This window comes from Passer montanus, unplaced genomic scaffold, assembly GCF_014805655.1.
Source record: "Passer montanus isolate IOZ18808 unplaced genomic scaffold, ASM1480565v1 scaffold55, whole genome shotgun sequence".
In the NCBI taxonomy this organism is placed as follows: domain Eukaryota; kingdom Metazoa; phylum Chordata; class Aves; order Passeriformes; family Passeridae; genus Passer; species Passer montanus.
Genome location: NW_024370485.1, coordinates 4,293,120 through 4,314,233, shown reverse-complemented (window position 1 = coordinate 4,314,233; position 21,114 = coordinate 4,293,120). Strand labels below are relative to the sequence as shown.

At 43.8% G+C, this 21,114-nt stretch overlaps 2 protein-coding genes across 2 annotated transcripts in view; one reads left to right on the top strand and one right to left on the bottom strand.

Moving 5' to 3' along the window:
• The window catches only part of SYN3 (synapsin III), a 196,978-nt gene that overhangs the window by 91,263 nt on the left and 84,601 nt on the right, over positions 1–21,114 (bottom strand). The window lies entirely within an intron of this gene.
• The window catches only part of TIMP3 (TIMP metallopeptidase inhibitor 3), a 37,356-nt gene continuing 17,278 nt past the window's right edge, over positions 1,037–21,114 (top strand). Inside the window, exon 1 of the mRNA XM_039725537.1 lies at positions 1,037–1,236. Within this exon, the coding sequence (XP_039581471.1) occupies positions 1,113–1,236 (124 nt within the window). The 5' untranslated portion in view covers positions 1,037–1,112. The remainder of the gene's footprint in view (positions 1,237–21,114) is intronic.

Below are 21,114 nucleotides of genomic sequence, written 5' to 3'. Positions count from 1 at the left end.
CTTTCCAGGTGTCCTGAGGAGCGGGGTCCCGGGGGGGATGTGACAGGCTCGGGCGGACACTCCCGGTACGGGAGAGCTACTGCTGCTAAGGGGCGAGGCTTCCCCCGCCCCACGGTACCGGCAGCGGGCCGGATCGGGTCCAGGTCGGATCGGAGCGGGTCGGAGCGGGTCGGGGTCAGAACCGGGATCGGGGTCAGAACCGGGGTCGGGGTCAGGGTCGGGGTCAGGGTCAGAGTCAGAACGGGGGCCGGGATCAGCACCGGGGTCAAAACCGTAGCCGGGGTCAGAACCGGGATCGGGGTCAGAACCGGGGTCGGGGTCAGAACCGGGGTTGGGGTCAGAACCGCGGCCGGGGCCGGGGTCGGGGTCAGGGTCAGAGTCAGAACCGGGGCCGGGATCAGCACCGGGGTCAAAACCGTAGCCGGGGTCAGAACCAGGGCCGGGGTCAGCACCGGGGCCGGGGTCAGCACCGGGGTCAGAACCGGGGCCAGCACCGGGGCCGGGGTCAGAACCAGGGTCGGGGTCAGAACTGGGGCCGGGGTCAGAACCGGGGCCGGGGTCAGCACCAGGGCCGGGGTCAGCACCAGGGCCGGGGCCAGCACCGGGGTCAGAACCGGGGCCGGGGTCAGAACCGGGGTCAGCACAGGGATCAGCACCGGGGCCGGGGTCAGCACCGGGGTCAGAACCGGGGCCAGCACCGGCTCCGGGCCCGGGGCCGCGCCCCCGCCCGCCGCGCGCCCGCTCTATTCCCTATAAGGCGCGGCGGGCGCGGCCCCGCCTCGCGCTCGCGCCGATGAGGTAATGCGGCGCTACCATTGGCCGCGCGCGGCGGCGCCCCCGGAGCGCGAGCGGCGCGAGCCGGGTATAACTCCGCGCGCCGGCCCCGCTCCGCCCGCAGCGCTCCGCGCCTCAGCTCCCCTGAGCTCCCCTCAGCGCCGCGCCCGCGCCGTCCCGCCGAGCCAGTCAGGCAGACAGACAGACAGGCAGACAGAGACTGCGGCAGGGCAGGCAGCCGCGGAGCACGGGCTGTCAGGGAGCGAGAGTAAAGTCAGGCGAACGCAGCGTCGGCCGCCTCCCGCTCCGCAGAAGTGAGGAGGCACCTCGGGGGCAACATGACGGCGTGGCTGAGCTTCCTCGTCGTGTTCCTGTGCAGCTGGAGCCTGCGGGACTTGGTGGTGGAGGCTTGCACTTGCGTCCCCATCCATCCGCAGGACGCCTTCTGCAACTCCGACATCGGTAAGTGCCGCCGCCCCGCAGCCGCCCGGGCCGGGAGGGCTCGGGGGAGCAGAAAGCTGCCGGGCGCCGAGGGGCGCGGGCAGCGGCGCGGCTGTCACCGCGGGGCCGAGGAGCGGCGGGAGAGCCGAGAGCGGACCTGCCCGCAGCCAGGAGCGGGCTTGGCCGCCTTGCTGCCGCAGCCGCGGGGCTGGTGAGGGGAGAGGCGTGTGGTGGCGGACCCCCGCCCAGCCCTCCCAAGCCCTGTCCCGCGGCGGCAGCAGGCTTTCCCAAAGTACTTTAAAGAAATCAGTCATTGTTAGAGTGGCACGTTTTGTACAGCAGGGCAGAAACACAATTGGAGGTGTAGGCTGCCAAAACTTCCTCCTCAACTTGGTGACAAGGAATAGGAGGCAGCATTAGGATGCGTTCTCCCAAGCCACGAATCCGCCTGTGGCTGCTGGTGGCTGGAGGTGCGGCTCTCACGGGCTTGTGGTGCTGTGCTTGTTGGGAAGGGCTAGAAAAGCAGGTACCGAGTGTCTCCAGGCTTTCCGCATGCTGTGCTGTGGGAGGTATGTATACCTGCACCCTTTTGGGAAAGCTGAAACACTTTCCTTGCATCCTGACTGATATTTTCCACTATGGGTTTCAGCATCCCTAGGGTTCTTCGTTACACTAACTTTAGGTAGGGGACAAGGACAGCACCAAAAATCTCTGAGGAGGAGGTAATAGAGACTCTGTTCCCAAGTTTGTTGGCTTGCTTGTAGCCAAGGGTGGGTGACAAAATATGGTTGTTTGTTAGCTCTTCCGTGGCAAAGTGCACGCAAACAATTAGTGGTGTCCTTTGAGCTACTACTGGACACATGTCCATGTACTGGTAAATACAGGCTGTCACTTCAACAGTGGTGAGAGGACAGCACAAGCCCGAGACATCTCCTGCCTTCTCCGTAGGTTGTCTTAGGAGCACAGCATAAAAGGGGCCAGGGACTTTGCACCGCTGGTACCCACATGGTACTCAGAGTAGAGTCTGCAAAGAAATCCTCCTGGCAACTGCTGTGGAAGTCAAATAGAAAGTAATTCTCACTGCAGCAGAACACCCATTGCTATGAATGCTGCCAGTAGCCTTTCCAAGTTAGCCAAGGTCAGTGGCAAAACATCTATCTCTTGCCTTCAGTCCTTCTGCAGAAACTGCAGTTGTGCCTGGTTATTCATGTTTAGTTTATATAGTGTATCTGCTCCTGAATGCCAAAAAACCCATTCCATGTTAAAAGTGGTGGGAAGGTTACAGTTTGTTTCAGTGACGATAGCCTGGAAAACATTCATAAAATAGTTTTATATGGGGAAATTCTTCCAGTAAACTAAATTATTCAAACTTCTGTTGCCATTTTCATAGTTTGGATCTACAAGTGTGCCACCTAAGTGACAACTGCCAGGGAGATTGTCCTTTCTGTGAAAGTGAGACTGGGAAACAGTTTTTCCACAGCAAAAGCTGATGGCAGCATGTGGCCTTCATTAGCTGCATTTTGGGAAAAGGAATGCTTTCTTGATATGGTTAGGACATGCTATAATAGATGAGAGGTAGTTTCAGTTCAAAAAATGGTATTAAATATATTTTTGTAATGAATACACACTGACAGAATATTTTTACTAGATGGATAAGTGAGTAGGAGTAAGCTATGAAGTTTCATATAATGGTGCTCCTAAATTTTAGGGCACAAAGTTTTTCAGTTTTCTACTCTGTTCTGGCCGAGTTCAAAGTCTTCCCTTCATCTTTCCTTTCTCTCTTCTGGGCTCTTCGTTATATCTCAAGCCTTGGCATTGCTCTGAGACAAAGTAGCTCAAAAAGTTGATGTGTCCAGGGCTGTCATGCCTACAGACATCACAGCTTGAGTGGAAAGGGCAACCCATTCCACTAAATGCCTTGAATGCAAGTTTGGTTAAGACTGTAGGTCTCTGATGGGTTGAAGCAAAAGTAAATCCTTACATTTGCCAAGACTGTCTGGAAAATGTGATATTTCTGTAGGCTGATTTTAGTAAATGCTGTCATTTACTGTTCCTCATACGCGGAAAGGACAAAAAGTGCACTAAAGCTTTCTGGCTTTGGAGGAGTTAATCATCTCCATGGAAACTGATGGCAGTGTACTAGTGCAGTGTTTAGACAGACTAAACTACACGCTGGGTTATAAAACACATTGTGGGGAAGAAAGGGACTTGGCAGCAAGTTTTTATTGCTCTTGAAACTTCTGACAAAATACCAGCTCTAAAGGGAGGAGTCAGTGCAGTAAGGGCTGGAGCAAAAGAGGCTTTTAAAATAGCTCCTAAAACAATGTAAGAAATTAACTAGCTAGGTGGCAGCCTAGGAGAGGCTTTTCGTCTTCAGAAGCACTGCATTTTGAAGAAGGAGAAAACTTTTAGTGGAGGACTGTAGTGCAAATTTCTACTGTTAATGTTTCCTGTTTAACCAGTGAAGTCCTAGTATCAAGTTTATTCTCTTCTCCTTTAATCTGATCTCACCAGACATTTAATTTTTCATTTTGCAGTGGCTCAATTCTGATACAGCCTCCCAAGCCTGCAGTCACTAAAAGGTTTTAATCTTTACAGAAACATATGGTCAAATACACCCATGGGAAATGGCAAGATTTCAATATGTACATCATTTGAAAGTGAAGGTTGTGGTCTTTAAAGGAATCTTGAACTTCATAAATAACAATGTATATATACATTTTTAATTTAAAAAAGGAGGGAGGGGAGAAAAAAGAGGTACTATTGCTGGAGGTACTATTGGTCACAAGGGATCTTTTCACTCAGCCTGACTGTTCCATCATGATGAATGGAGCAAAAGTGAAGAGGTGTGTCTTATCTGGCCCTATGGGGTCAATCAATAATAAAATTGCTGTTTTAACTCTTGGCTTTCTTTCTTTAATGGGATCAGTAAGTGCCAGAAGAGGCAGTACCATAATTGGACAAACAGCGACTGCTATGATTTGCCATCTGAACTTTGCTTCCTCCACTCCCGCCCTCTGCCTATGACCCCTTCCAGATGTGAATATTTTTCTTTTGTTTGAATTAAGAGACCTTTTGAGAGAACAGACACCAGGCATGCTTTGTTCTTTTGTGACAAAGCTGTGACATTTCCAGCTGGACATAGCTGACATGAAAGGGACTTGTTTGTCCTTTTTTTGCACGAACAGCAGGAATTTTTGAGCTTGGCTGTGGAATGTTGAATTCACAGGTTTGGAAAACACCTCCCATTTGGCCCCCTCTGCCCCACATATCCTTTCAAAAAAAAAAAAAAAGAAAAAAGGGAGAAAATATGTGAAATTGCAGACTGCATTTTAACAAACCAGCCTGCAAGTGATAAAGTACTTCATTCACTCCACAGCTATCTTACTTCTTCTATCTTGTGCATATACTTTAGAGAAGAGCTATGGCACTATTAGATGTCTCTTACCTAAGTTCAAAGGAGCTCAAAATAACATTACTTTGTGTTGGGGGAAGAAATACCTGTATCAGCAAGGATGCCAGTGGGTAGTGTTCCTCTCTGTTCTAAGTAACCTCACTCTTGGTGAGATGGAGGTGGCAAGCTCTGGGGAGGTGAAGGTAAGTTCTTAAGGGTCCCTTGGTGCTGTGGAAGCCATTCTTTATTCCATGCTGCTATACCTGTAGCACTGAGCTCACAGCACCTGCAGTGGCTCCCATCTTTGAATTGAGAATGTGAGAGAAGAGCAAGAAGAAAACAGCAGAGAAGGAGGAAACTGGTGAATTTGTTTGGCCTGAAGTCTAAGCACCTAACTGAAAACCTGCCCTTTCACTGGTTTCCCTGAGCTGATCATTCCACCTTCTCACAATAACCTAAAAGAGATGGAAGAACACTTGATCATACATGAGATTTTGAACATGCTTTCCTTATTTTGTTGTAGTGATATCAAATGTCCTGTCTCAGCCTCTAAGGCAGACAGGTAAGGTCTGCCAGACTGATTAAAAAGTTACAATAACCTATCTCAAATTAATTATACCAGTCTTTACACTTGAGATGAATTTGAAACAAATTTTTTTGATTACATGTTGTGGCAATGGTTACAAAAGTGTATCCACTTCAGAATCAGACTTTTGTCAAGGAAGTAATGATGTGATTTTATTTTTAGACTGGACTTCCCTTGGAGGCATTTTAGAAGCAGGAAATCTGAGAAGCATCCCATAAAGCTTCAAAAAAGAATTAAAAAAAAAAAGTACTGCAAATTTCATTTTATGTGGGAAGAAATGGAGGAGATTTGTTTATCTTTTATGGAATTCCAATGTCCATGGTAATAACTTTGTTGAAAGAGGGTGTTCCTTGTGACTGGTCATGTCTCCCCACAGAATGATGGCCACTCGCAGCTGAATTGTCCTATTTAGTGGAAGTGGAAATAGAAGTTATTTCTTTGGTGGTTTTAAAAATTTATTATTATTGTTTTCTTTTTTGTGTGGTTATTTGCAATTTTAGTCCTTATAAGAGTAGTGGGATCTGGAGTTAGTCACTTCACCAAATCTATTAAAAATAAAAGTGAAAATTACTGTTTGGAAGATGTAGTGCTGAATGTTATTTCTTTTTATTATTGCATATGCTTACTCCAGATTTCCTGTAGGAAGTGTCTTCAGCAAGGTCTGTGAGCCAGCAGAGAGCCAGATGTTCCAACCTTAAGCCTTGGAGCCCCTGCTTTATGCAGACATTTTTTTCCTTATTTTCACTGATTTCCCACATGTTCTTTAGAACTCTTCACCTGCCAGTTGCTCCTCTGATCTCTCTGGAAAGAGGTGGGCTGGTGGGAACATAGTTATGTACAGCCATGCACAGTACTAGTGCTTTTCATCTGGGTTTGGGAAGGACCTGCCTTACTCATATCTCTTTTTCAGGATGAGGTGATTTGATTGTTTGACCATAGGAGAAATGACACAAGGTGACAAATTAATTCTCAACTCCATCAGTGGACTTCACTTTTTCTGACACACTAATACAGTTAGTCCTGCACTTTCAGACCTTCTTGGATATAGCAAGTGAGTTGCATCTGATGAAAGGGATCTCTGTACTCAAGTGCCATCCCAGCTGGGGTGGGTGGGGCCGAGCATTTTTAGTAGGAGCACTCATTGAGTCACCTTGCCCTACTAAGATGGAAACTTAGTTTTATGATGTAATGATGTTGTCTAAGGTCAACTTCTCTTTCCTCACAGCTCCAGTACCATGTGGTGCTCTTAGGTAGCCCAACCAAACATGCATCACTGAAGGAAGGAGCCTATTTGGCCTGGGCAGGAGGTCTTGGAATTGAATGAAACTTCCACCAGCTGCTCTCTGAGAGTTTGGAAGAGCTGGTAAACCTGAGAGCACAGCTTGATTTTAGTCAACAGGCAAGACCAGGCATGCTGTATTTGCCAGCTCTGAACCAGAGCTAGGGAACTTATTTTTAGTCCTCATAATGTTAGCAGTGCCTATGTTTGAGTTTCCCTATAATTATGATTTTTTTTTTTTTTTTTTTAATTTCAAAATTAAGAGGCCTTTGCTGTAATGTGCTGCTTATTGCTAGAGACTTTCAGGGTATGATTCTGTCTTTCACATGATAATATAAATTGGAAGAAAATTATACTGGTAAAATCACAGTAGTGTAGAAGATGAGAGGAAAATTGTGCCTTAAAGCACCAATTAATTAAGTAAATGCAGAGTTCATTAAAGGCCTACTGTAGCTCATCTAAACCTCTGAAGAATGTTCACATGTGACACTTGAAATTTTACTGGCAGAACTTTATTGGACTCTTACTGCTCTTTAAGCTAACTATCCCTTACATAGACTTTTTGAGACAAGGCTGATCAGGGCAGCTGACTACATTTGAAACTATCCAAGACTGTTTCAGCTTTTCCACAGCTTTGTGGCACTGAACACTCTTTGCAACTTGCTGAGCTGAAGGTCATCCTATTTGGTAACTCTCTGTGTAGAACTGCTCAGAGCTCATTGTAGGGGATGCACGCTGCTGGGGCTTCATCACTTCTCTGCCCACCAGTGACATGACTACCAATGCTATTTGCCCATAGTGGGATAGGGCCTTATTCAAAACTAGGGCTAAACTGGGTTTGCTTTGGAATATCTTGAGAAAAGATTGTTAACCAGTGTGAATTTCAAATTTCTTCTATTTGAAAGTATTAGGCCGGTGCTGGGCCTGAGGTAAATGAGACCAAGGCAGGGTGGGGGGTTAAATGGATTTGCACCCTCTTATACAAGATCTAAAATCTGTCCTAGTAATGGATATGGAGAGGAAATACTGAACCTGCCTCATGCTCTGCACAAAGCAAGTGTATTGCCACGTGTCTCACCAGCATTTCACCACCTTGTGTCAGGGCTGGATTTGACTTGATCGTTTGAGGTTTCTAAGAGGAATGTTACAAACACTAGAGAGCTTAAAAGCTATTGTCAAAAACAAAGTTAACATTTTACTGTAATGTGAAGTAGTTCTCTTGAGTGACCAGAGTGAAGACATAGTGCATTAACTGACAGTGTCTAATAACATAAAAATGCCAGTAATTTCACATAACCCTGATTACTTTATTTACTCCAAATTTCTGCCAGCTAGAAAAGATAGTGGGAGTCTTCTGGAAACAAGACAGAAGTCTCTTGAGTTGCTTGGTGCTAAAATTAATGTTGACTATGAATAGTCCAAATTCCTGCTAGTGTTTACATAAGACCTTTCTAAAGGGCAATTTGAGCCCTTAGAAACAGTATACAGACAATAAAACTCTAGTTAAATAGCAGAGAGGTGCATATACAAAAAATGATATCAAACCTCATAAAAATCAGCTATGGTTTTCCTGCAGTGTAGAATCTCATTTTTACTTTAGGAAGAAAGGAGGTTGTTTGGGGTGTCCGTCCTTGGACAGAAATGTGCCAAGAACCAGCAGAGGGCAGTGCTTGGGGAGCAGGGAGGCCATTGTCACTTTAGGGATATGGTCTTGGGCTGTGCCAGTGGGGATCTAGAGGTCTGTGTCAGTGAGCTCAGCTTTGAAAACTTTTGTCTTTATTACAGGTTGGGGAAGAGAATGGCCACAGCAATAGGGTCAGTGGGAAAGCTGTAATATAAGGATTTAGGAGCTGCAGGAGTGGCAAAGGCCTTCCAGAGACTATCTCAGAGTATAAGGAGGAGAGAAGGACTCCTGGAGAAGGTAGAGGTGCAATGTGGAAGCCCCAGTGAAGAACTAGTACAGGCTGGTCAAGCCAGGAGGACTCACTAGCTGTGACACATGGCAGGCCACCCTGCCTGGAGGTATGGGAACTCTGTGGGGCATGCCTGAGGTGGATCTTACCCATCCAGGAGAGTGAGCGTGCACTTGGTCTTCAGGGATCACTTCAGTAGGAGAACCCCATAAAACAATCTGATGTTCTATTGATTGATCCCTACACCCTGTAGCATGGTAATTTCTGACTGGCAATCAAGGCTTCGGCTTTGAAAAAACCTGGCTGTAACCCCATAAAACAATCTGATGTTCTATTGGTTGATCCCTAACAGCCTGTAGCATGGTAATTTCTGACTTCGGCTTTGAAAAAGCCTGGCTGCGTGGACTGGCCATGGGTGGAACACATGCCCTTTATCTGGATTCCAGCCAAGCTGTTGCCTTCCTCCATTCAGATGAATGCAAAGGCCCTTCAGGTAGCCCTTCAAGAAATGCAGGTTGTATGGGTGTGTGGGCAGGGCTTGGTCTTTTATTTTTGCCAGGTGAGTTAAAGGAAAATACTGCTTAGCTGGAAAATTATTCACATTGAGCAGCAGGAGAGGCAAATGAAATGAAGCCGTATATGACATGGTGTCCAAAGGTACTTTTGGAATGCATGATGTAGTAACCTGCCCCCCTACAGTAAGGAGATAAAAGGATAGCGTGCAAATGGCAGAGCCATCATTGTTCAATACGTTGTTATTGATCCTGGGCAAAAATACACACTAATAAAAAAAATCTACAATCTTCCTTAGCTACCTGTCTGTTCCTGAAGTGTCAGAGCTCTGTAATCCTGCTGGTTCATAAGAATTTAGACCCCGTTTATTGGAAGGTAAAAAAAGGCATGTTGAAGTGCCCAAGGAGGGAAGAGAGACCTCATAGATTTTTCCCTTTCTTAATTCCTCAATTTTGACATGAACAAGCCCAGCCTTCTGCTGGCCTGCATGATCACTGGTACTTCAGCAAAGCAGCTATAAATTACACAAAATTTGCACAAGAATGAGCAGGTAGCAATGGCTACACCAGGTGCAACAGCATGAAGGTAACACATTATTACTTCTTGCTCCCTACTGATTCATTAAAATAAAAAAAAAGTCATACAACAGCCCATAGGAAACAGGAGTACTTCTATTTCAGAGGGCTATATACAAAATGACCCAAACTCCTGCTGGCCTAGAATGAAGGACTTGAATTTTAACTCCCTCATGCTGCATTGTAATTACAGTATGGAGACTTCAACATCTGTTTCCTTTTCTCCATGTTTCCCTCAGTATTGGGTGTTACTGCAGTGAAGTCAGCAGGGAGGCCTGCTGGCATTATGTTAGTCTGTTAATTTTCTATAGAGGAGCACTGGAGCATTTGTTCAGACAACAAGTTCAATCTCTCATGCTCAGTGAATACACGAACAAGCAAAGATCTTGCTCCTCTGATGTTTAATCAGCCCTCTCAAATTTCATGGATCAGCTGTAAATAGGAAGATTTCCCTCCAGTGAGCAGGTTTTGTTGTTGGTCTCCAAACAGTTAAAATATAAGAGAAAAAAAATGCTCTTGCTTGTACTAAGACAGGAAACCCACAGAATGGAAAACTTCCGCTTAACTTTGAAAGACAGGAAATGGCTGGTGTTGGAAAAGGAACAGGTAGAGAAGGAGTGAGCCAGGGGATATCTGTGGAAAACCAGATAGTCCCCAGACACTTCTTCAGCTCTGTGTTCTTTTGGGGGATGGAGTTCCAGGCTGACCCCTGTGCTCCAAACCCTTTATACACTTTCCAAGCACCCACCCCAGTTCTCTACTTCCTGCCTCCTCTCTGACACTGCTATAAATATCCTGCCTGCCTTTCATAGGTCCAGTGAAATGCACATTGCAGATAAAATGGATCTGAGGTGACAGTATGAAACAGCTTTTAGACCAGCTCTTGTGAAGTGAGTTGGGTCCTCTGCTTTATCTTGTGAAGTGTGAGGTTTCTGAGTCCCCTGCTTTAAATTTCTTGAAGAGTGAAACATCCTCCTTATTTATCATGCTCATGTCTGGATTATGATGCATGGGAATGTTTCTAAGGAAATTATTTCCTCCAATAAATAATGTGCTACATGAGGCACAGAACTGAAAGCATTCTGGTATTTGGAAGAATGTAGGGTGGGGAAAAGATGGAATTAGTTGAGAGACCACACTACATGCAAAGTATAGCACTTGCAATACTGAATATCTTAAATGCTTTGGTGAGGTGGATCAGTCCAAGAGGAAATAAAAGAGCAAAGTGATCCCTGGGGCACTTAGATAGCCATCATGTACAGTACTTCAATAGCCACAAAATACCCAGCCCTCCCTTAGCATCCTGCAGGGCAAAAATCACAAACCCAGAGAAGCGTGGGAAGACAAGAGCTGCAGTTCCTGTGCAAGAACTTCAGTATTGAAAAAGATAGTGCTGGTGTGGGGGCAGGATGAGTTCTTAAGCCCTTTGCTTTACTTTTTAAAATATGAAGAGCAGCACCTGTCCCTTTTTTATTTTTTTTCCTTTTTTTTTTTCGTTCCCCAAGGGGTTGGGGATTAAGGATTTAGTTGGTTATTTCCTTAGAGGATCAAGATAAAAAAAAGACTTCAATAAGTCCCTTTCCATCTTCTCTACAGACAGTGTATTTTAGAATTAAGCTGTTCTGTTTTCCCCCACTGTATAACAGTTTGCAGCTTTACAGAGAAGCAGAGAAATAGAATATTTTATAATATCAGATAGAACTTCTAGGTGTACTTTAGGAGACCCCAAGTTATCACCGGAAGGTTTTAAGGCATTCAGAGAGAAGCTTAACTAGATCAGGTGGCAAATAGCTAGTGACCCTTATCAGTATTTTACTTTAACACCTTTACTTTGGAACAAACACACTGCAGCAGAACCTATGATAGTGAGTCATTTGCATCATCCAGCACAGCTGGAGTCCTGGTACTGATAAAATATATCTCCCAGAATGTGATGTGGCATACTCTGACTTTCCCAAAGCTCCCTTCTCAGGCTGTCATCTTAATTCCTTGTTATTAGAGATTGATTCAATCCATGGAGTTTTAAGTTCCTTCTAAAACTCTTTAGAGACGTATTTCAACTCTGAAGTCTTTTTTTCTTTATCGGGATGAGTGCCTAATCTACCTCCCACATGCATTCTAAATTGTAGCTATCTCTTGAGTTTGCCAGTGTATTCTGTTTTCCTTTTTTTCTGTTTGACTGGGAGACCAACAGCGTGGGAAGCAGGTCCTTGCTAGCCTTTATTCCAATGGCAGGTTTAAATTGACTGAAGAAATGGTGTAGATTGAGAGCATCAGACCGCACCTGTCTGGTGTATTTGGCTGTATGGGAAACAAAGCTTTCACTAGTACCGGAAAGTTTTCAGCCCAATAGGTTCCTTCCTGTCAGTGCAAGATCTCATGTTTGTTTCTGCATGCCCTTCTCTCACACTGATTTCCTCTAGTACTAACGGCTCTTGGAAGAGCTGGATAAAGGAAAGCACCGGGTCTTTCTTTCCCTCCTGTTTCAGAAACTGCTTTCCTGTTTGTCCTTTATGCAGCATGGCAGCTTGGGCTACTGACGTAAACTTTGTTCTTTGTGCTGTTCAAAGCTCTCCCCTTCTGAATTTGACATTGCCTACACATCCTGACTGTTGTTTTGACAGAAAGAAGGAAAGAGGACAGAACAGGATTCTATGGTGGTAGTTGTGTTGGCACACCCAGGGATCCACATTTTTGTGCAGGTTCAATGTTTGTTCATCAAACTGTCATAAGGTCAGCACATGGCAGGATTCCTCCAGTACTCCTCAATATATATGTGGACCAACGTTAGAAAGATTGACCATAGTTGTTATTGAAACACTGTGGTGATGCTTTGAGGAAGCATCACTAGGTTGCACTGTTGAAAAATATGGGAGAAGCAGTTTTGGTTAAAAAAAATATCCAGGCCCTGAATGGGAGTGGAAGAATTCAGAGGAGTTTTCTAAGAGGAGTAGCTCAGCCCACTTGATTCCCTTCTCTGATGAAATACACCAGAGCTTGCAGTACCCCATCTTAACTTGGGCATTTAGAACCAAAATGTGGATGTATTTCCCCACTGAATTTTGGACTGTATCTCTTTATTCTACTTTTTTTCCTCATGTGAACACCTCTGCTAGAGTTGCTGCAACATGCCATATTGTCATAAACATACTGAAATGCAGTAATGTGGACAATCATTGTACACCAGGATGAATGGGTGTTAAATAAAATAAAAGAAATCTTGTTTCTGTGTATTCCCAGGGTATTTTCCCTTCCCAAAGCTAGGCACTGAGTGGAACTATACACTCACGAGTTAGCTACATGTTTGCCTGCCAATTTAATAGGAAGAGTAAGCAGGATCTATTATGCTTTTACCCAGAAAAACAAAACTATGTTTTGGTGAGATTTCACTATAATGATGGTTTCAGATCCATTTGTTTTAGAATATGTAGGCAGCAAAGCTAAAGCTGACAGAACCAGGCAATGCCAGTCTGCTTTCTGCAGAAGCAGTAATGTTTCAACTATTCAAGATTATATTTCTTCTCTGCCCTGTTTGGAAGGTGGCAGGGGAATCCTTAATTGACTTGTTGTGTTTTCCTTAAAATCCCTTAACAGAAAATGTTACTGCAATCTGAGGCAAGGAGAATGTAATCTGTGGCTGTTTTGCATAGTTGGATAATTTGTTGTTTTTGTTTTTAAGCCAATTTGTGACTCTCTGAGGCTAACACTGTTCCAAATCTTATTAATAGCAGTCCTTGACATTTTAGAGGGTTTCTCTTTTCGTTATTATTCATACATGCTCATTTCTGAATTTGCTAATGTGCACTTGCACTTCCTCAGCTTTCTTGCTTGTGGAAGGAAACTGTGTGCACCAACAGCATGGTTTTGTTAACTGGGGTTCTGCTTATCCCACGGGCTGTTAGAAGTGAACATGAAACTACACATCGGTAAGCCACACCTCTGATTTTTCTCAGGGGAAAAAAGCTCTGTAACTATTCTTAGCTGGTATATTAAGTGTGAAATGAAGTAGTTCCAAGGGGATGAACAACTGCTATTCAGAGGGAGTACCTTTATGCTTTGGTCTTCTCCTCAGAGCTACAGCAGTTCAGTGTTCTTGACTCAAAGAGTATCCTTGGGGTGGGAGCACATCAGAGCCCGGGCAAGGCTGCCAGCCCAGGCTTAGACGTGTGCCTCGTGTGCGTGTGTGTACATCTTGCAGTTCGGTGATGACCCCCGTGACTTCTTGAACTTTTAATGACAATGCAGCTGTCTGTTCATGGTGCTAATTAACCCAAAATCTGATTCCTCCCTCCCCCTCGTTATCCATTTCGTGAATGAGATGTGAAAACAAGAAGACGACTTTTCCCGTGCCCTTAGGGCTGTCTGAGCCTGGCAGCAGTGACCCTGCCTGAGCCGAGCTGAAAGAGCTGCTGCGCAATGGCCCATGCGCCTTTTTAATGGACTATTAAGATTCCACCTTCTCCCCCTCCCTCCACTCCTGTAACAATTTGGAGCGATATGGCACTTAGGGGAAAACAGCTGCAGGAATAACTTTTCTTTTGGAAAGCCAGAGACAGCTGTTCAGTTTGTACGTTTAGGGATTCCTCCACTACTTATTTAGGGCCTGATCCCACTCCAGTTAAAATCAGTAGAAAGTTTCCAACTGGGTTCAGTGGGCAGTTCAAGGAAGCAGCTTCGGGAAGCAGCCTGCAATCAAACAATACTGCTTCAAAATGTTGGAAACAGCCAGAAAGGAGAATGAGACTACGAAAGCATTTGTCACAGAGGTGACTTTCTGACTTCCCTGCAGGCTCAAAGTACAAGCACTAAGCAGGCCAATGAGGAACAGGTTAAATTAGTGTTTGTGGTATCCTAAATTGCTTTAAAAAATGGTTTTTGTAGGTCTACGTTCATTTACAATCTGCAGTGTTGGCAGACTTTTATTGGCACAGTGAATTAAAGGACTGATCTTTGATGTTGAATGCTGGTTTTAATTTAGATACTCTGAAATCATAGGGGACAATGGCTTAATTTTTGACATTATGCAAGTTCTCAGCACCTGCAGCTATCGTTGGTATGAATTTACTTGCCATGTCTGAAAAAAAAAGGAGAAAAATGGAATTACTCTTTCTTCTGTTATCAGAGATTGTTGTTGTCACCTGATTTATGTACAGTGAAAGAGAAGGCTAGAAACTTGCTGAGGAGGGTCAGATTTTCTGCTTCATAAAGAATTTTGAAATGGTGGAAGTTTTTTCCATCTGAAATGTGAGAAAAAATGTTTATATTGGAGTTTTCAGCATGACATTTTCTAGGAAAAATTATTCAGATACATCTGAATCTAATGTTTGAAAGATTCATTGACAATGACCAATTTGACTGAAGGTGTCATTCATGTCAACATTAAGACTTCAAGTGCAGTTGTAGATAATTGCTGATGCAGGCTAAAAATAGGTCAAATTTTTTTCTGAGGAAAATAATGAAAAAAAACCAATTTTGCTGAAGTTGATACTTTCCTTAAAAATTTGTGACTTAAGTAAAGCCATGATCCCTGACAGGGAAAAGCCTTTCCAAAAACATCCCTGATGGTTTAACAGTAACAGCCTCCATTTCTGGAAGTGATGATTTTGATCAGGTTACACACTACCTCTCAAGCTGGGAGAGATTCCAGTTCATTAGTCCTTCTAGACTTATAGTTAGCTTTCTCTGAATGCTGAGAATTCCCTTTAAAACACAAATCTAGCTTTTCCTGAATGCTGAGAATTCCCTTTACAACACAACACTAGATTCCCTTTGCTTGCTCCAGTCCTTGTCAATAGCCTGTTCTCCTTGTGTTTGCTGCATTAATGAACAAACATTTGTGATTGTGTTGCTGCCAGTGGACTGAGACGAGGTATTTCCCCTCGTATTTCTGTTAGTTCCCTCCCTGTCAATGTTTAAACAAGCTTACACCTGTGTTCCAGGTGCAAGCTTAACTCCAGCCCTGCAAAGCTGGCTCTTGGGAGCGTGGTTCGTTACTTTGCCAAAATAGTCCTGTTATAGCAATGTCTGAGGAGACTGAGACAGGCAGGAAACAGTCAGGCTTGGTGGATGCCCTGGAAATGATTACCCTTCTCTATAAACATTCAGCACTGCCATATCCAGAGAAGTTCTGCCTCTCAAACAGTTAATGGGCCTTAGAGCATTCAAAAATAGCCATCACTGTGCCAGGGCAGCTGTGAAGTGATTACCCAACCATATCTTGTGGCCTTTAGGTTTTTTTCTAAAAAAGTTACAAGGACACCTAAGAAGTGATATAGGAATGCAAGCTTGCCTCCCTCAAGTTGGAAATGTATGGAAGTTTTCAGTAAGAATGCTTTCAGATGCTGTCAAACTCCAACACAGATGAACTAAGTGACATTAACTTCAGGGTGAATCTCCATCATATTCATACAGTCAGACTTGAGCATTTCCATTTAAAACCCACTTATTATCAGCACTGTCTAAGAATAAAACAGCATGGTTTAGTCTTTAATTTGTAGAAATATTTGCTGTGCAAAAAAAAAAGTCAACAATTGGTGGTAGACAGGCGCAAATAACCATTGAATGTGTTTTCTGCTCTTACACAAGTCTGGCTGAGTCATAACTCATTAATATGTCATTGGTAACACCAAGGATGTATATAAGCACCCTAGTAATGATACACTACTTCTGGAAATCCATTCTGATTATGGTCTACTGGGTTGTTCATGTATACGAAATTCTGATGAAAAGTATATATGAAGAAAGTTTGGGTAGTAGAAGAATGAGATGCAGTTTCCATGGAACAGCTTACGCTAGTCTGTCAGTAGGACAGTCAGGAAGTTTGAGCAAACTGTTTGAAGAAGGAAGGTGACTGGCCATTGGCTATCTACCTTTTCTGCTGTCAGTGCTCTGTCTCATTGCACAGGGATAATCTGTCTTCAGAGCCAGAGGATGCACAGCGTGCAGTGTTTGTGTTGCTTATATAAAGAATTGGTGGTTTTGGTTTTTTGGGGATTTTTTTGGGTTGGTTGGTTTTTTACCTGATTTCCACAACAAATCAACAGTGAGTTCTTCAGGCCTTCTAAGGTCAAAAGTGAAGGATGGTGCTTTGGGATGCAGTTATGACAGGGCACTAAAGGGACTTCTGGAAAGTTCTGAATAGGCAGGCAGATTAGTCAAATTGCCCTGGTATTGTCCTAATCTTATATTGACCTTGTATTGTCCTTGTCCTTGACCTGTAGACTGCTGGGAACTGTGGTATGTGAGGCTCACTCAGGACTCAGGGAGGTTTCCTACTTGCTTTAATGAACAGTGAATCAGGACCTGAGTATTACACCTAAAGCTTTACGTGTTGCTCATACTCCATAAAATTCTTCATGTACCTAAGACCTATACTACACCATGTACTACATGGTAGTAACTACTGTGATTACATAACAGACATTAATAAAATGGGCAATTAGTAAATTCCTTAAGCATTGTGATATAACCAGAACTGTGTCATGGACATGTCCAGTGTATGTGAACAGTCTGCAGATGCTGGCAGCTTGAGAACAACTGATGATGTCTCAAGAATGGTGGGCAAAGGGGAAGCTGGGGAAACTGTTTGAATGCAGGTTTAGTTTCAGGGTCTAGCAGACCAAATACTAGGTCCTGTCAGGCCCAGTGTGAGTAGGAGCAGCAGAGCAGTGCTTGTAGGCCTGACCTGGTTAAATACGTACACCTCTCTGGTGTGGACAGCTGCTTAGCCTGTCAGTTTAGTGCATGTTTTGTAATGCAGGAAGGAATTTGCAGGCCCACCCAGTACCCTTGAAATCTATACATGTTCCCAAACAGTTCTTCCTCTCTAGCTCCTACGTGCAAAATTGAGCATAAACCATGTGATCAGTGGAGTGCAGCCTCCGTGCAGAAAGCTGGCACCCATCCCAGACGGGCAAGGTGCTGAAGCAAGGAGAGTCCTCTGAAGTAAGCTGATGAAGCAGGGAGTGTCCAGGCCTGTGGCTTTTGATAATCCCTCTTTTGAAAGGTTTACATGGACTGTCAGAGATGCCCTACTTCTAATGCATAGATGAAAACTGCCTTCAGATGTTCTCTTTAGTAGGCCTGTCTTTCCTCTTCCTCCTGTTGAACTGTTTGGATCTGGTGCCCAGTGGGTTTGTGGATTGCACAGTGGGTTAAGAAAGACTAATAAATTGGCAGATTTGGCTCAAAAATTTTTCTATTGCATCCTTCAAAAATTCAGCGATGAATTTATAATGCTTGTTAACTCTGGTTATACCCCAAGGGAAATCTAGCACTAAGGGCAAAAACATGCCAGTTCTATGTGTCTGGTTTTACAGAAGTCTCATTATTACTTGAAATGCCAAGTAGCATCTGCCAGGTTCAAGCCCTGGGCATTCACTGGTCAAGTGCTGGATCAGAACCTCTTCCCTCACCTCCTCTTTGATGTATGTGAGCCATCTCTTGGCTGCTTAGGGGAGACAGTGGGTTGGTTCTGAAACCTGATATCAAGCTGCAGCACAACAGCCTACAGAAGAAACTACCAGAGCCCCATAAAGCAACTTATCTATGACTTTACAGGCTGGGGACTTCCCTTTCTCAGCAGAACTGAAACTTCTTGGCTAATTTATAGTAGATAAAAAAAAAAATTCAGAAGAGTGTGTCTACATTGCCTCTTCAACCTGAAATCTCATTGTGTACCCATTTTGATGTACACTAGAAAGCAACATCATTTGAAAATTGTTTAGTTTCAACAGTACTTTGTTCTTTGAAGAGTGCCCATGACCTCAAGGGAAAAAAAGTCTGCCCCATGTGAATCAGAATGGGATTTCTGTGGTTGTGGTAGGTTCTTGAAAATATAATTTGATCGACTTTAATCACTTTAGCACTCGTTCTTGCAGTTTATCATCATGAACTGTGGAAATAGAAGATCAGCCTCATTACAGCTGTATCACTAAATCACAGGCAAAGGACATGTTTTCTCCTTGCAGAGGCTGCTCCCCTAACTGTACTCTTTAGGTAATTCATCTCTCATCATATGCTCCAATTTGCTTTCCATGTTACTGCTCACTTGATGGGTTGGGAAACGATCAATGCCAGATGCACATTCCTTTCAGGCGGTAAATGCTCCTGCAGCAGTAAGTTATGTGCACCAGCTTCTTGTTTCATTAAAATCACATATGGTTTCCATTTGCCCCTAATTGGTCTCACATCAGCTCTACCATATTCTCTGAGTGGAAAGCTTAGACCTGTGGCTCCTTTGAACAATTCCAAAGAACTGTGGGAAACCAGAGCCTTGTCTCAGCCTGGCTTCCCCTGGTGCTCTATGTACTGTGTCGAGAAGTACTTGATCTGCAAGAGAGGGCTGAACTAAATCTTATTCTATTGCACCAATTGTATGTAGAGAAAAGGAAATGGAAAAGGTGTTTTGAGAGTATTGCTCTGAGTCATATACTTGTTATCCACTCTTGTAAGCTGCCTTTGGAAGAGCTTTTGTGTGTTGGTTTTGACAACCATCTTTCCAACACTGCTAACCTTGGCTGAAAGCATTTCTGCCTTTGGCAGTTGTCACAGACACAGAATGAGGCAAAAGGCACTCTGCTGAAAACACTCCTTGGAGAATGCACTCTGCTGAAAACACTCTTTGGAGGAGATGTGAGATGCCTCTGCTGTGCTCTGTACATGAGACACTCCCCCTCCCTCCGCTTGTATCATTTTTCCTTCCTTTTCTCTGATTCTTGCCTACTGCCTTTTGCCTTTAGCCTGAATTCAGCTTCCAGTGATGAGTTAAAAAATATAGGTGGAAAGTAAAAAAAAAAGCCTGCCAAAAGGGAGACAGAAAAATGTCTAGTTGGCAGGAATGACATTGTTTTCTTCTTTTATTTTACCAGCGTTTTCTCAATGCTGTAGGCATGCTTATTACATAGTCTGCAGTATCTCTGCTTAGATCCATAGCAAACCTAGAATGTTTTGTTGATGCAAACTGTGAGACTAACCCAGCAATGCATGTAACTCCAGTGACTCAACTCTATGCCTGATCTAGCTAATCTCTTATGTCTCCCTGGCTTCACTGAGTTTAGTAGCTGGTAACAACAGGCAATGTGGTTTTTTCTTCTTCCTTTAGCTTCTCTGATTTTTTCATGAAGTATTTCCTGAAGCTAGTTTTCACATGTACTAACATCTATATATAGATCTAAGAGATTGGACTTTTTAAATGAATATAAATGCATTTTAGATCCATCCATTCTTCCTTCTCCATTCAGTCTTCCTTCTGTATTCCAACAGTGTGTATGATGGGGAAGCAGGGAACTAACATCAGGAGTTAAATGCAGGGGAAGTGCAGGGCAGTTGAAGAGTCTTTGACCAAGGTTCATATAGGAACCTGAAAGAAATGTCCAGAAGAGAATTTGCAGGTTCTCATTTAACAGAGATCTCTTGTTCCTCTCTGATTCTTATGTATTTCAAAGAGTGCTTGGATTCCATAGGATCAGATGCACCATATAGGGAGGGAGAAAAATGCTTGGTACTGCTGCCATCACAAAGGTTGTATCCAGTTAATAAGCTACAGGTGAAAGGACAAGCACTAACCAAGTTCTGCCTGGTTGTTTCATGCAACTTTGTTTCTTTAATTTATGGTCTTGTTGGGAGGATTAACTTTCTCCCAAGTAAAGCCCTTCCAGAGGAGTTTATACTTTTGAGATGATAGAAGGTCTGACACAATCAAAATCTTGTATTAAAAAGTTGTATCACTCCTTATTTTGCAGTGTTAGAAATTGAGCAGCACAACATGTTATGCAAACAGAATCTCAGTGGCAAGGAAATCTGCAGGGATGGGAAATGTGGTTAATATTTAGCAAGTGTAATTATGATCAGTTGTTTTATATGAAGCTTAGGCCTGGGCAAACCCATTTAATTGCCTTCCACTTTTCTTTGGGGTGGCTTTCAAACAGACTTGCCATGCCACAGACAGGGGAAGTTTTTTTGAGCTGTAAAACAAAGGCCAAAAGTAAATGTCATAATTCTGGTTAGAACAGGGGAAGGAAAGTTATCTATGTCTTGCTGTCCTGTTTTTATTTAGACTTTCATTGTTAGTTACCAACACACTTGCTGATGTAAACGCACGTCCTTTACAATGTGATATTTATGTGGCAACTGACTGGCAGAGGTGAATGGTGTTGAAAAGGTGCTCTTTCTCTGTTAGTGTTCCTGAGAGCACTTTGAAAAGACGAGAAGTCAAGACTTGGAGTGCCAGTAATGGAAACTAGTTTGTTGGTCAGGGTGTGAGAGGAAGGCAACCAGCAGTGAACCTCTTAACTTCACTTCCTTTTTTTTTGCTTCCTTGATGTTCTTTGGTGATGCTGTGTACCAGTACAGCTGAATTTGACTTCTTCAAAGACAAAGCAAAAAGGGGTTGTTTTGCCTTTTTTGACCTTGGATGAAGGTCATGATGGAATGAGGCAAAAGAAAACTTCTCCATGGTATTTTTTGAAGCCTTCAAATTCAACCCTCTGATTTATAAAATGTTTTGGTCATGGGGGAGGAGGCGACTTTCAGTAGTAACAGATCATCAAACTGGCTGGAGGCGTCTGTTTTTTTCCCCTCTTCATAAATCCCTGCTGTAATCAGTGTTTCCCTCTCCTCTCTGCTTTCCTGTGGAAGTG